Source organism: Nycticebus coucang, chromosome 7 (assembly GCF_027406575.1).
Source record: "Nycticebus coucang isolate mNycCou1 chromosome 7, mNycCou1.pri, whole genome shotgun sequence".
Taxonomy (NCBI): Eukaryota; Metazoa; Chordata; class Mammalia; order Primates; family Lorisidae; genus Nycticebus; species Nycticebus coucang.
In genome coordinates, this window is record NC_069786.1 from 127326486 (window position 1) to 127339652 (window position 13167).

Genomic DNA, 13167 nt, shown 5'->3' on the forward strand with positions numbered 1-13167 from the left:
ATCTCCTCTTGTAAACATCTTGTCATCCCAGCGTTTTCTTTTTTCTTTAACTCTGCCCCTATGCCTTCCTCTCTTCCTTCAGAAATAGCCTCTTGGACATCAATACATATCACCTCCATTCCTATCTTTGCTATCCTCCCGATTCCTAAGGACTGCCTTCCGTTAAGCTGAGGGCTCACTTACTGAAGTGCCAGCCCCCTCCCCTTTCTGCCTCCCTCCCAGGCTACCTGAACAGCCTCTGGGCCCTGATGAAGTACCAGATACTTCACCTGGTGACCTGCGATTCACAACTACTAATTCATCCAGTCACACTTACCTATTATTTCAGATGCCTGGTTATAGTTAGTTCTTGCTTGGGCTTGCTGCTCCTCTTCTGACATAACAAATGGCTCTTCTTTCTTTATATCTACCAGATGCACAAAACAGGAATTACTGTGAATTCTTTGGCTGGAATAGCTCTGCCTCTGGGCCAAATTGTAGGAAATAAAGCATTTTCATTTGTCTCCCCATTGAGTCCTTCCACTGATAATTCCCTCCTTCAAATTCACTGCTATCCAGAAAGCTTCACCTCCCAACATTTCTTCTTTCTCTGTTGCCTTGCCTTAACCTTCCCTTTGCGCCTCTTACTGACTCTGAAGTTTTTTAACCCCTACATATACCTATTCTTTGCATACTTTGATGAATAATTTTTTTTTTTGCCCTTTTTAAATATAGAAATTTTTGGATTATTTGAGGCCAGGAATTTGAGATCTTCCTGAGGAACATAGCAAGACCCCATCTCTAAAAAGAAAAAATAAGAATCAGTGAGGTGTGGTGGCTCATGCCTGTAGGCCCAGCTACTTGGGAGACCGAGGTGGTAGGTTCCCTTGAGGTCAGGAATTCAATGCTGCAGGAGGTATGATTGTGCCTCTGCACTCCAGCCTGGGAAATAGAGCAAAACTATATCTCTAAATAAATAAATAAGTAAATAGAGTAAAAATTATAATTGCAGAATAACATACATGGATAAAGTGGGTTTTGAATGATCACGAAGTAAGTGTATAACTTTAGTCAAGAAATAAGATTACCCTAACACCTTAGAAGCCTCCTAGTAGGGCGGCGCCTGTGGCTCAGTGAGTAGGGCGCCGGCCCCATATGCCGAGGGTGGCGGGTTCAAACCCAGCCCCAGCCAAACTGCAACAAAAAAATAGCCGGGCGTTGTGGCGGGCGCCTGTAGTCCCAGCTGCTTGGGAGGCTGAGGCAAGAGAATGGCGTAAGCCCAAGAGTTAGAGGTTGCTGTGAGCCGTGTGACGCCACGGCACTCTACCGAGGGCGGTACAGTGAGACTCTGTCTCTACAAAAAAAAAAAGAAGCCGCCTAGTAACACCTCCCAGTAACTATCCTTATATTCTTTCTTAAGGTCAATTACCATCTTGGCTTCTGATATCTAGATTAATTTTGGCTGTTATATAATTTATGTAAATGATACCATGCTCTCTTCTCTCTCTCTCTTTTCCCATCTCTGTCTCTATTTCTCTCTGTGTGTCTATATATAATCTATATGTTTATATTTCCCCAAAAGAAACCAAATCCCCTGAAATTTGTATGTATATTATTTAATATGCTCATGAAAGGCATCTATAATTATGTTCATCATTGTACAGTATGCCATCACAGTATCCATTTTTGCTGTTTCAAGTGTTTGGCTTTTGTGAATAATGCTACTATGGACATGCTTTTCTATGAATTTAGATTAATGTAAAACACATTTCTGTTGGTTTCTCCTGAGTTGAACTGTTGAATTCTAGGGCATGTATATTTTCAACTGTGGAAGATAACAGCAAACTGTTCTCCAAAAGCATATGTAACGGCAGAGATATAAGAGGGAGAACTTGGCAAATTCAAGTAATTAACAGAAGTCTGTGGTGGTGGGAAGGTGGCCTGTGGAGGTGAGAGGGAAGTGAGGGGGAATGTTCTGCTGCCTGGTGGGCATCCTCAACATGCACACCAGGAATAACCCCGAGGGCCACAAGAAGGCGCTGAGTAGAACAGGAAAACCGTATGATCTCCTTTCTATGTTTGAAAGATCCATTCAGCTCAAGTGCAGAAAACAGACTTGAGGGAACCAAAACTGCAGGTCAAGCCCAAAACAGGTGGCTGTTCCTCTAGTTTGAGTGAGATTGATAAGGATCTGGATTAGGGTGATTATGCTGGAGATGGAGACAAATGGACAGGAGATATTTTAAAGTTGTAATTAACAGAGATGGCATATAAAATGTTATTTTAAATCACTATGTTTTGGGATGTTTTGTTACATGACACAGCAAGAGGTAACTGACACAGCCTCCAAAGAGAAATGTCCTGATCTTTACACAAAAGTTGCCAGGCCCTTAGAGAAATGAGCCTACTGGACAGGTCTAAGCTGGACATGTGTGTTTGGAAATCTACGCAAAGTGACTGAGCCACAGAAAGGATGAGATGCCTGAGGAAAGGCCTGTTACAATCCAAGAGGCCCCAGGGCTATTTTGATAAGGAAACACCTTACCCTTCCCAAGGGGTAACAAGGAGCAACCCTGCACCTTCCTTAAGGCACTGTCTCCACAAATCAGACCACGTCTTGATTTGACTCCTCTCTCTTCTCTCCCTCCTTACCTGGCTTGCTCTCTACCATTTTTTCATTCATATTCCTTCAGCTCATTCTCTGTAGAGTTCTCTTTGAACCTCCCTCGTTTTTTCTTATTTCTTGGTACCTATTTCCCCCTATCTCTTTCTCCACTCATACTCTTTTTCCCTACATTATTTTTATTACCACTTCTTAGGGTCACAACTAAAGTGAGGCAAAGGAGGAGCCTTGGGAAGCCTTAATACGTGAGGACCGGCTCAGCCCCAGGTGCTGAGAGTGAGATCCTTCCTCTATGCTGCGCCCTGGGAGCCCTCCTGCCTCATCTGGCGCCTGCCCTGCTGTTCCCCGGCTAATTTCAGTGGATCCGCCTCTGTTAGGTATCCTACCTGCTGCTAGTCTGTTTTGCTTTTTAATTTCTTTTAACAGGGTCTTACACTGTCATCCAGGCTAGAGTGCAGTGGCATCATTATAGCTCACTGCAGCCTCAAACTCCTGGGCTCCAGCAATCCTGCTGCCTCTGACTCCCAGAATTCTAGGATTTCAGGCCAAAACCATTCTGTTTCTTAATTAACAGGTTTGAGCTACACGACACAGGTTTGAGCAGTACAATACAGGTTTGAGCTGCACGACATGGGTTTGAGCAGTACAGTACAGATTTGAGCTGTATGACACGGGTTTGAGCTGCGTGATGCTGGTTTGAGCTGCGTGATGCTGGTTAGAGCTGCATGATACGGGTTTGAGCTGCACAGGTCCACTTACGTACAGATTTACTTCCATCTCTTCCAGCCCTGAGAAGCAAGACCAAACCCTCCTCTTTCTCCTCCTCCTTAGCCTACTCAACATAAAGACAATGAGGATGAAGACCTGTATGATCTACTTTTACCTAATGGATATATTTTCTCTTCCCTCTGATTTTCCTAACAACGTTTTTCTTTTAGAGAGCTTATTTTATTGTCAGTTGCAGTGCATAATACATACAATATACAAAATATATGTCAAATGACCATATTATTACCAAAATTCTACTCAAAGTATGCTGTGAATAATTAAGATTTGGGGTAGCTAAAACTTACATGAAAATTTTGGACTACACAGGGAATTGGCTTCCCTAGCCCCCACACAGTTCAAGGGTCAACTGTACTTTGTTGTTTGGTGTTCCCTACTTGACAATTTATTTTATTTTATTTTCATCCATTCCCTACCCAGGGATATCCCCTCCGGTAAAGAAAGTAGCTCTCTTTCCCTCTAATAGTAGTCTGAGGATGTGCACAGAGGCTATGTTCGGCAGTTTGTGTGGGAATACAAAAGCAAGTCTTTGCTGTCATAGAAAGACAAAGATATAATTAGAAAATTGAGAAAAAGGAGAGTATGATGGCAGAATAGGACTCTCCAGCACTTGTCCCCCTGCAGAAACATCACTGTGAACAACTATCGATTCATGAAATTAATGAAAATACCTTCATGAGAGCTGAGGACACCAGATGAGAGGTCACAGTAACTAGGTGGTGTAGCACAGAAATAAGAAACAACACATTGGAATGGAAAGGAGGAACAGTTTTACATTATCTTTGCCAACACTCCCCCAGTCCCAAGCAGCACAGTATGGAGATAAATATCATATGCTGAGGGAATGAAGAAGAGAGTGAGCATCATACTTTGGCCTGGGCCAAATGCTCAAATACCAAAAACACAATGGAATTCTATTCCGCTTTAAAAAAGAAGGAAATCCTGTCATTTGTGACAACATGAGTGAATCTGGGGGACATTGTGTTGAGTGAAATAAGCCAACCAGAGAGAGACAAAATAGCATATCTCACTTACACACAGGGGTACAAAAGGGTGAACTTATAGAAGTTGACAGTATGTGGTAAGGGGGCAGGGGTTGGGCGAAGTAGGGCTTGGGGGAGCAGATGTTGATCTAACGATACAAAGTTTTGGCTAGGCAGTCAGAATAAGTGCAAGAGACCTATTCTACCACATGGTGAGAAGAGTTAATAATGTATTGTATTCTTGAAAGTTACTAAGACAGGAGACATTAAGTGTTCTCACCACAAAAATGATAAATATGGGAGGAAACATATATGTTAATTAGCTCAATTTGACCATTTCATAATGTATACATATTTGAAAACAGTGCGATGCATGATGAATGCATACAATTTTGTATGTGTCAATTTAAAGAAATGGTTAGGATGGTAAAAAGTAAACAGTTACCCAAAAAGATACAGAGCATTGGAAAAAAACAGAAAATATGTAGGTAAGTACTAATGACTTTGTTCATCACAGAGCACTGGTCTGGGTGTCTCCTTTTCTGCATCTCCATTATTCACTAGTGGCTCCCAGGACTCTGAGGATAACGGCGAACACAGCTGAGAGCCAGCAGCGGCGCCTCGCTCTGTCCTGCGTCCGCTTTGTTATGCCTCCCCCGCCTCTTCCCTTCTCAAGTTTCTGCTTACTGGCCTGCTGCACATGCTGCTGCCTCCGCCCTGTGACGGTGTCTCTGCCTCCTGGAGCCCACGGTCACTCTCTCTAACCACTCCTTATGCTTTTTGTTTCTATTTCTCGTCCCTTGTTTCTATTTCTCGTCCCATCTTTGATAAATATTTTCCTGCATCATGCATTAGTCCATTCCTCTGTCCTCAGCCGGGGACTCCTGGCCCCTCCACACTGATGCAAACCCCGTCAGTCAGACTTACCTGCTGGCTCAGGCTCTTGGGCGCGTTGCTGATTTGCTTCTTGGCATCCTAATGCATCATTTTTGTCTCTGGTTTCATCTTTTCTTCTCCTTTTTACCTGCTCTGTTTCCCAGAATTGCTCTGAGAGTCCATTTTCAGGTGGGGTTGTACCTAAACCATGTTTTGATTCATAGATATTTTATTTGCCCTCTGCTGCTCATCACTCCCCGTCTCTTCCAACTACCACAGCCTGGGCCACCACTGGATGGAGGTCAAAGCACTGAGGCGGTAGCCACATTCAAGCAGGCACAGGCAGAAAACTGAAGCAGACACATGAGTAAAAGATCCAGGCCCAGGGCCATAAAAACTGGCGGCAAGTGTGTCTAAGGGAACGGGAAGAAGAAACCCTCCCAAGAAACCCAGAGGATAACGACCTGTTATTTAAATCCTTCAGGTGAAAACGTGCAGATACAGAGAGTGAAAATGCCGGGCAATCAGTAACACACAGAGACAGCTCCCACAGCACATTCCAGAATAAGATGAGGCAACAAAGGTCCACAGAGCAGCCAATAGGAACAAACCAGTGGAAACGGAGGCATCTGAGGGTGGCTGAGGCAGGCTTGGAATAGAGTTTTCACCAGTTCCTGAAGGAAGAAATTACAAGTTTATTTCAGAAATGGAAGTATGGGTTTTGCCATTTTCCCCTAATCCCTCTTCAGTCTTTAGAGTGCAGGCATGAAAGACCCCCTGTAAGTCGCAATGCAGAGCCTGTGGGAGTCTGGTGCATCCTGCTGAGAGGCCTCAGCCAGGCCACTGCAGACTCTGGTGACTGGACATGACTTGACATCCTCCACCAAAGCAGAGCTGAGTCTGTCCCAGAGCTGCCATACCCCGGGCCTTCCCTCAGTGCCTGGGAAGTCTTGGCTGCCTAGGCCCCACCACATCTTACACCCCCACACATCTGTTCACTCTTTCCTGTCGGCCTTCCCATGAGAATTCAGCATCTGATTCTCCTCCACTTCCTCTAGCTCCTGCTAATCTTTTCTCTGTATTTTCCCCTCTGCCTTCATTCCCAATTTTGTTTCGTGTTTCTGCCCTTTCCATTAGATTACTAGCGTAGCAGCACAGTGCTGAGTGCACAGGCTTTGGGGTCAGAACACTTGGGTTCAGCCTTGTTCATCTGACCCGAGGCAAAACCCACACATGGCCACCCTGCAGGACGGGCACATCAGTGACACTTATATCCAGTGGCAGCCGTGAGCTCTGAACCACATCTCCCACAGAGGAGGTGTTCACTCAAGAGTGAGCTGCTACTGTTAAATACGGCTCTCTGTCTTTCCTTCCCCTCCTCTCCCCCCCATACCCCCGTCCTCTTCTCCACATCTACACTTCTTCATCTGTGTCTCTCTAGGTGACCTCCTTTCTCTGAATATTCCTGCTTTTTATTTATTTATTTATTTTTTTGTAGAGACAGAGTCTCACTTTGTCGCCCTCAGTAGACTGCCGTGGCGTCACACAGCCCACAGCAACCTTCAACTCTTGGGCTTAGGCAATTCTCTTGCCTCAGCCTCCCGAGTAGCTGGGACTACAGGCGCCCACCACAATGCCCGGCTATTTTTTTGTTGTTGTTGCAGTTTGGCCGGGGCCAGGTTTGAACCCGCCACCCTCAGTATATGGGGCCGGTGCCCTACCCACTGAGCCACAGGTGCCACCCATTATTCCTGCTCTTAAGCAACATCCCCCACATTTAAATCATCTGTCTTCCATCACCTAGGATGATATTGTGATACCATAAGAAATGTATGCTTGGTCTCCCCTGCTCCTGGCCAGAGTCCCTAAAACCCTTGTAATATCCTAAAGGTTAAGGGTGAAAAAAGCATGTTTTGTCATTCTTAACATCCCTCTTTCACCCATACCTGAGGTTATGTTAAAGAAGTGACTTTTGAAAAACCCCTAAGGATGGAAGGCTGGTAAGGGGGAGAGAATCCATCACATGATTGAGGACTAAGACCTCCAGGAAGGGGAGGGGGAACAGAGATTGACTTCATCATCTTCAGTCAATTATTTGACCTATCATGACTATATAATTGAGTTTCTATAACAACCCCTAGGTTCAGAATGCTTCTGGGTTGGTAACAAATGGAAGTGCTGGGAGGGTGGTATGTCCAGAGAGGGTTTGGAAGCTGGTTCCCCTTTCCCATGCTTTGCCCTGGGCATCTCTTTCATTTGGCTGTTTTTGAGTTATATATTTAATAATAAATTAGCAAGAACAAGTTCCCTGAGTTCTGTGAGCCATACTAGACAAGTATCAAACCCAACTAGGACTTCATGGGAACCTCCAATTTCTATCCAGATGGAAAGGAACACAGGCCACCACATGAGACCCGCACGTGGCTTCTAAAGTGAGAGACTTCTGCAACTGAGCCATTAACAAGCAGAGTCTGAGATAACTCTGGTAGAACTGAATTCAATCATAGAACACTTGGTATCTGCAGAGAATTGGAGAGCTAGTTGGTGGGAAAACCTCCACACGTGCACCATCAGAAATGTCCTGTGAGGCACAGGTAACTAAGACAAGTATTTTCTTTCACTAAGAGTCTTCTCTTTAATACTGACCATGGGGCATCGTTCTCACTCAGCCTTTGACAACACTAGACAGATTTTCTCCTGGAGGGATCTTTCTAATCACAATTTCTTCCAGCTAGTCAGTGTCTTTAAATCTGGCACTAGTAACACCTGCATTCCAGTCCCTCCATCTTGGTTATTGGGCCAACAGTGTCTTGTTCTGGCAGCTCCTCAAGGACCCCACACCTGGGTAGCAGCTCAGACAAACTTCCTTCTTAGCCTTCCTCATCCTCACTCCTCCCTGACTCACCATCTGTATTCAGTACCTCAGGCCCCTTTTCCTCTTAACAGAAGAGCAAATTCCCTCTTGTTGTTATTACCTTGTTCAAGGCTTAGTTGGCCACTGGGTCCCTTCACTCTCTTTTCTTCATCAGTTTCTTGCAAATATGAGTCTTCTAGGACCGCTGAAGAGCCAGTGAGAGAGAGAGTCAAAAGGAGAGAAAAGATAATTAGATATCTCCAGCAGAGACCATGGACAATAACTAGAAATTTTATATTTAGGAATTCCAAGCCCTTGGGTCACTCAGAGCTCAGTGGATCTGACATGACTTAAAAGTTCTCCCATCATCCCTGGGACAGAACAGAGAAGATGTCATCATGGAAGACTTTGCTCCCCACACAGAAAAGAGACGCTCAGATTTAAGGCAAAAAAAAAAAAAAGTAAAAACGTTGTGAGCTATTTCACTTGCCTAAAAGAATTTTCAGGTGGCAAGGAAAGCATATATCAGGACAAATAATAGAAGTGAAGTGTGTTTTCTGAACTGTTTAAACTAGGAAAGAAATGGGGATTTCTTCCGGAGATCTCACATCCTGGACAGAGTGGATTATAAAAGAGATTTAGTAATGGGGCTAGAAAAGAGGAATGTTTTGGCTTAATTGGATCAGGGAGGGTGAGTGACTACCAAAGAAACATAAGAGGACATGGGGGCAGCTGGCATGGACTTTGGTACAGGAGGGGGCAGCATCTACCCAGGGGCAGGGAGGCAACAGCACTGGGTGAGGGGGTGGGCAGCACCTTGGGCAGCTCTCAGTCTTGCTGCTCATAACCCAAGCAGAGGGAGCCACTTGGGGGCTGGGGTGGAGGGTCTCTGTAGTCCATGGAGACGATCAGAGCCCCTGAGAAGTGAGCAGTAAAGGTAATACTGGTCCCTTGGAGTGCCCAACCTGGGGACATCCTCATCATAAATACAATGTTGCCTTGAAATTTCTGCACCACTATTTTATTTTCTTTAATTTCATCTTCTGATGTAAATGATTTCCTATAGATATTATTTCATTTTTAATTAGATAAGGGTTACTATTGACAGAAATCAACAACCTGTTTAAATTTTTTCCCTTGCTTATAAACCTATTATACTTCTTGACTGCCTCTTAAATAAACTTCGAATTCCTTCACTTTAAATGCCAGACCCTTCACAATCTTTCTCCAACTTGTCTGTCTTGAATCGGTTCCTTCACTGCTCTGCACTCTTGATGTGGCCAAATCCAATTCATTCTGTTTGCAGATGTGCACTCACCCTTTATTCCTGTTCTCATACCATCTGCTCTCCTGGGGGCATATGGGCTCTTTTCTTGTGCTGTCTCTAGATTTTATTTGGGAGGACTGTGTTGAGATCAAACTGTGTTGAAATGAAAAGTTTTCTAGGCAAGTGAAAAAAAATACGAGGGCATCCTCGTTACCATATCTCAGTAAAAGAGGAAATCTTGGCTTATTAAGAAAAAGGTCTAGAATCAAGCTGTTAGTTTTGTATAGCTCCAAAAGTAGTCCCTGGAAGAGCAATCAGTTTTGTGATTATTTATATAAAATTTGTTTCACCCTTTGTGGGTAAAGGGTAAATAAATAAACAAATAAACAATTTCTCCATTGTCAAAGGCAAATTTCACCCAGCGTTTACTTTCTTTTTTGCCACTCTGGAAATTATGGCCTTTTTGCTATTAGTAGGCAACTGTAGAGCTTAAAAAGAGCCATGACTGGCAGACTGGGAGAGACTAAGCATGAACTACAGATATCTGGTGGAAAGCCATGACTTTGGTAGCTCCCATAATTCAGCTTATTCCTTGTAGGGTCCCTGAAAGTTGTGAGTATGGAGGACTTATAAGATACATTGACTGTTAAGGGCACGTAGTGCCAGGCCAAGGTGGATCCTGCAACCACAGATAAGCTGTCACTCAAGGCCGGTGGTAGTCAACTGGGAAGCTGCTGTATAGGCCGCTGCAAGAGTTCCCACTGAAGAGAGGCAACTGATGTTGCCCTGTTGGGATTCTGTTCTTCTAAGTAAACTTGATGTCAGTGTGGCTCTGGTTGTCTTGTGAGTCTAAATGTCCAGGTTAGCAGACTTCAAAGTAGTTGTCATACCATAGCTATTACCCATAAGCTTTAAGAAGGCTCACGATTCACCTGTTTTGTTAACTGCTCCATCCCCACTGCTGAGCACAGTGTGTGGCATGTGGTAGAAGCTCAGTATATGCTTGCTGAAAAAAATTGGCCCTGGACCTCAGAAGGTAGGGAATAAACCTAATTACCATTTCTGAAGCTTTCACAAATGGGAATTAAATCAGGGTATTCTTTCATGTGTAAGTCGCTGAACAATTCACTGAAGACTTCTGTGTTAAATGTCTTCTCCAGCTCACTGAGAACATTGTACACCACTCTTTGTACAGGGACCAGGTTTTCACAAGAGTCTTGAGAATCCTTAAAAAATATTGAAGGGCAAAAATATAAATATGGATTTCAAAGAGCCCTGGAAAGTAATTATATGCTTAATGTGCTCCAATTGCCTACATACGTATCTTCCCACGTAAAGTTTTATAATGTTTATGTATTCATACAGCTACTAAATGAAAGAAGTAAAGCCTTCCTCCTTAAAAATATCCATTGATGAGTCCGATCTATTTATTCTCATTGACATTATATGTAAAAAGGAGCAATTTTGAAAAATAAAATCATGTTTACATGAAATGATGTGTAACCTTGGGCAAGAAGCTTGAGCAAGATCTTTTAAGAATAGACTTAGCAGATGATGAGCGGCTGTTCTGTTGACAACCTCTGCCCTTTCCTCAGAACTAACTTTGCCAGAAAGGCTCAGGAAAATCCAATGGCTATTCTCTTTTTGCCATGAACTTGGCCACAGAGGAGGCATATTCACAGGCAAAAAGAAGATTTGCTGTTCCATATCTCCAACAGAAACTATTGGTAAGATTAACCAGATTTTAAACATTTAAAAAGAGAAGAAAAAAGAAATCTGCCAAATGTTGAAGTAAGAATAGCAAACATCTACTTCCAAATTTGTCCTAAACAGACACTGATTTTCTGTGGGTTTTACTGTTCTTAGATCTAGATATTTAAATTAATGTTAACTAAAATAAAATGCCATGCAAATTAGTATTTCTGTAAATCAGTCATAATTATTCATCAGTTTTTATAATTGATGTAAATTTATTTTTAATTTACAGTTAATGTTATATTTTGTGAATTCCTATAAGACATTGCACATTTATGGAGTATATCTATTTCTGATCCAGCTTATTTGGATCAGTGCCATTCACTCTGATGCCAGAGGGTGCCATGGAACATTATTCCTCGAGTAAAATGCAGGATTTCTGCTTCTTCTCCCCTTCTTCCTTACAGAGCACTTCCAGAATACTTGAAAAGAAGTATTCATAGAATACTTCTCATATTCTCATACTCATAGAAGACCCCTCGGTCATCTACTTGCACTCCAAGGTTTGGGTCTAGAATATTACAGGTCAAGTTATTCAGGACTGGCTTACAAGATTATGACATAGTGAACTTTACTTACTTTAAACAGTTTATCTGTGATTAATTTACGGTCATGAAGGCGCTCAAGGAATGGAAATGTTTTTTTTATTGCATATGAAATGTCCACCTTATGTTGTTTGAAGTGATCAAATATACGGTCCCAGATAAGCCTGTCCACTATGTTCTGGTCTTCTGTGGACATCCTAAGGAAAAAGGATACCATGTAAAAATAGTCATTAAGATGCTGAGATGATTGTGGAGGATATAAGACTTTACATATGAAGGATAGGCTATGAAGAAACAACATGTATAAAATAGGAGGTCCTGAATAGAGACCAGAGTAAATGGAACTTAAGCAACAAACAAACATGTCATAGAAGGAAGCATAAAGGTTGAAAGGCTAATATAAGTAACTGAAAAATTCCTGACTGTCTCGACTAAAGCCATTGTAAAAATATCTCCTAAACATAACTGGAATATTATTTAATTTTTAAAAATCTAAATTCCTATAAAATAAAGATGGTGTAAACAGGTCATCCATAAGGAAATGAAAAACAATCATATAAAAATACAATCCAACCTTAAACCTGTTTAAGAGAATTCATCTTAATTAACAAATAAGAGAAGATAAATTTCAGAAAATTAAAAACAATCTCAGAAAGATAAGAATAAGCTGTTAAGGGAGAAATAGCTTATATTATAAAATTAATTTATAATTAATATTATGTGGTTTAATAATGATAATGACATGATAAATTATAAATTGAGACTATTATGAAAGTATCAATAATATCTCCTGGGACACCTGATTCTGCTTTGTGTTAATATAAATTTGTTTGTGCTATTGATATATATAGTGAATCTTTTTAGAGTTCTGAATTTCAGAAATTGCTGCTGCTTCCTGTGAAAGTAATTTTTTAATCTGAGACTGCATTTCTGGCTCTTAGTCAATTATATCATTGTTATGATAATGTATTAATCAACATCTCTATATTCCTCAATGCTATGAAAACTCATAAACTTTCTTTGTCTAACAAGAACAAAATTATCAACAAGTCCCAGTACCCAAAAGCCAGCAGGGAATAAAAATACCATTATTATTGTTTATTAATTCCTATTTTTAAAAGTTTCTGGTTAAAGTTCCTGGCTAAAGCATACCTTCTTTTTTATTAAAGACCCCACTGAAGTTATAACACAGGAGTTAGATTCACAATGACAAAGGGAACGGTAAAGAACAATGAGTAGACGAAATTTTCAACCAGATGAAAAACTTCCTATTGTAGGGGGAGGATGCTTCCAGACATCAGGAGAGCAATTAGTGTGCCCTGAAGAACTCTGAAGCAGCAGTGGAGATTGAGAGGAAGATAGAGGGCTAAAAAGTTATGAGTTATTTGAAAAATAAAGAACAGAACAACCCCCATGATGACTAAATGCAGCCAGGCAGCCTCTCAAGGGCAAACGTGGCTGTCATTTCTTTTGCCATATGTTAATACTACTTGTAATTG

General features: G+C 41.9%; 1 protein-coding gene across 3 annotated transcripts in view; it reads right to left on the minus strand.

The window, feature by feature from the left end:
• LOC128590832 (nuclear autoantigen Sp-100-like) overlaps window positions 1-13167 on the minus strand; it is a 43498-nt gene that overhangs the window by 14053 nt on the left and 16278 nt on the right. For all 3 annotated transcript variants that reach the window (XM_053598280.1, XM_053598281.1, XM_053598279.1), the window contains exons 2-7: window positions 11703-11865; window positions 10426-10594; window positions 8223-8306; window positions 5859-5921; window positions 5299-5448; window positions 317-406 (exon numbers count right to left, since the gene is read on the minus strand). In XM_053598280.1, the coding sequence (XP_053454255.1) occupies window positions 317-406; window positions 5299-5448; window positions 5859-5921; window positions 8223-8306; window positions 10426-10594; window positions 11703-11865 (719 nt within the window). The remainder of the gene's footprint in view (window positions 1-316; window positions 407-5298; window positions 5449-5858; window positions 5922-8222; window positions 8307-10425; window positions 10595-11702; window positions 11866-13167) is intronic.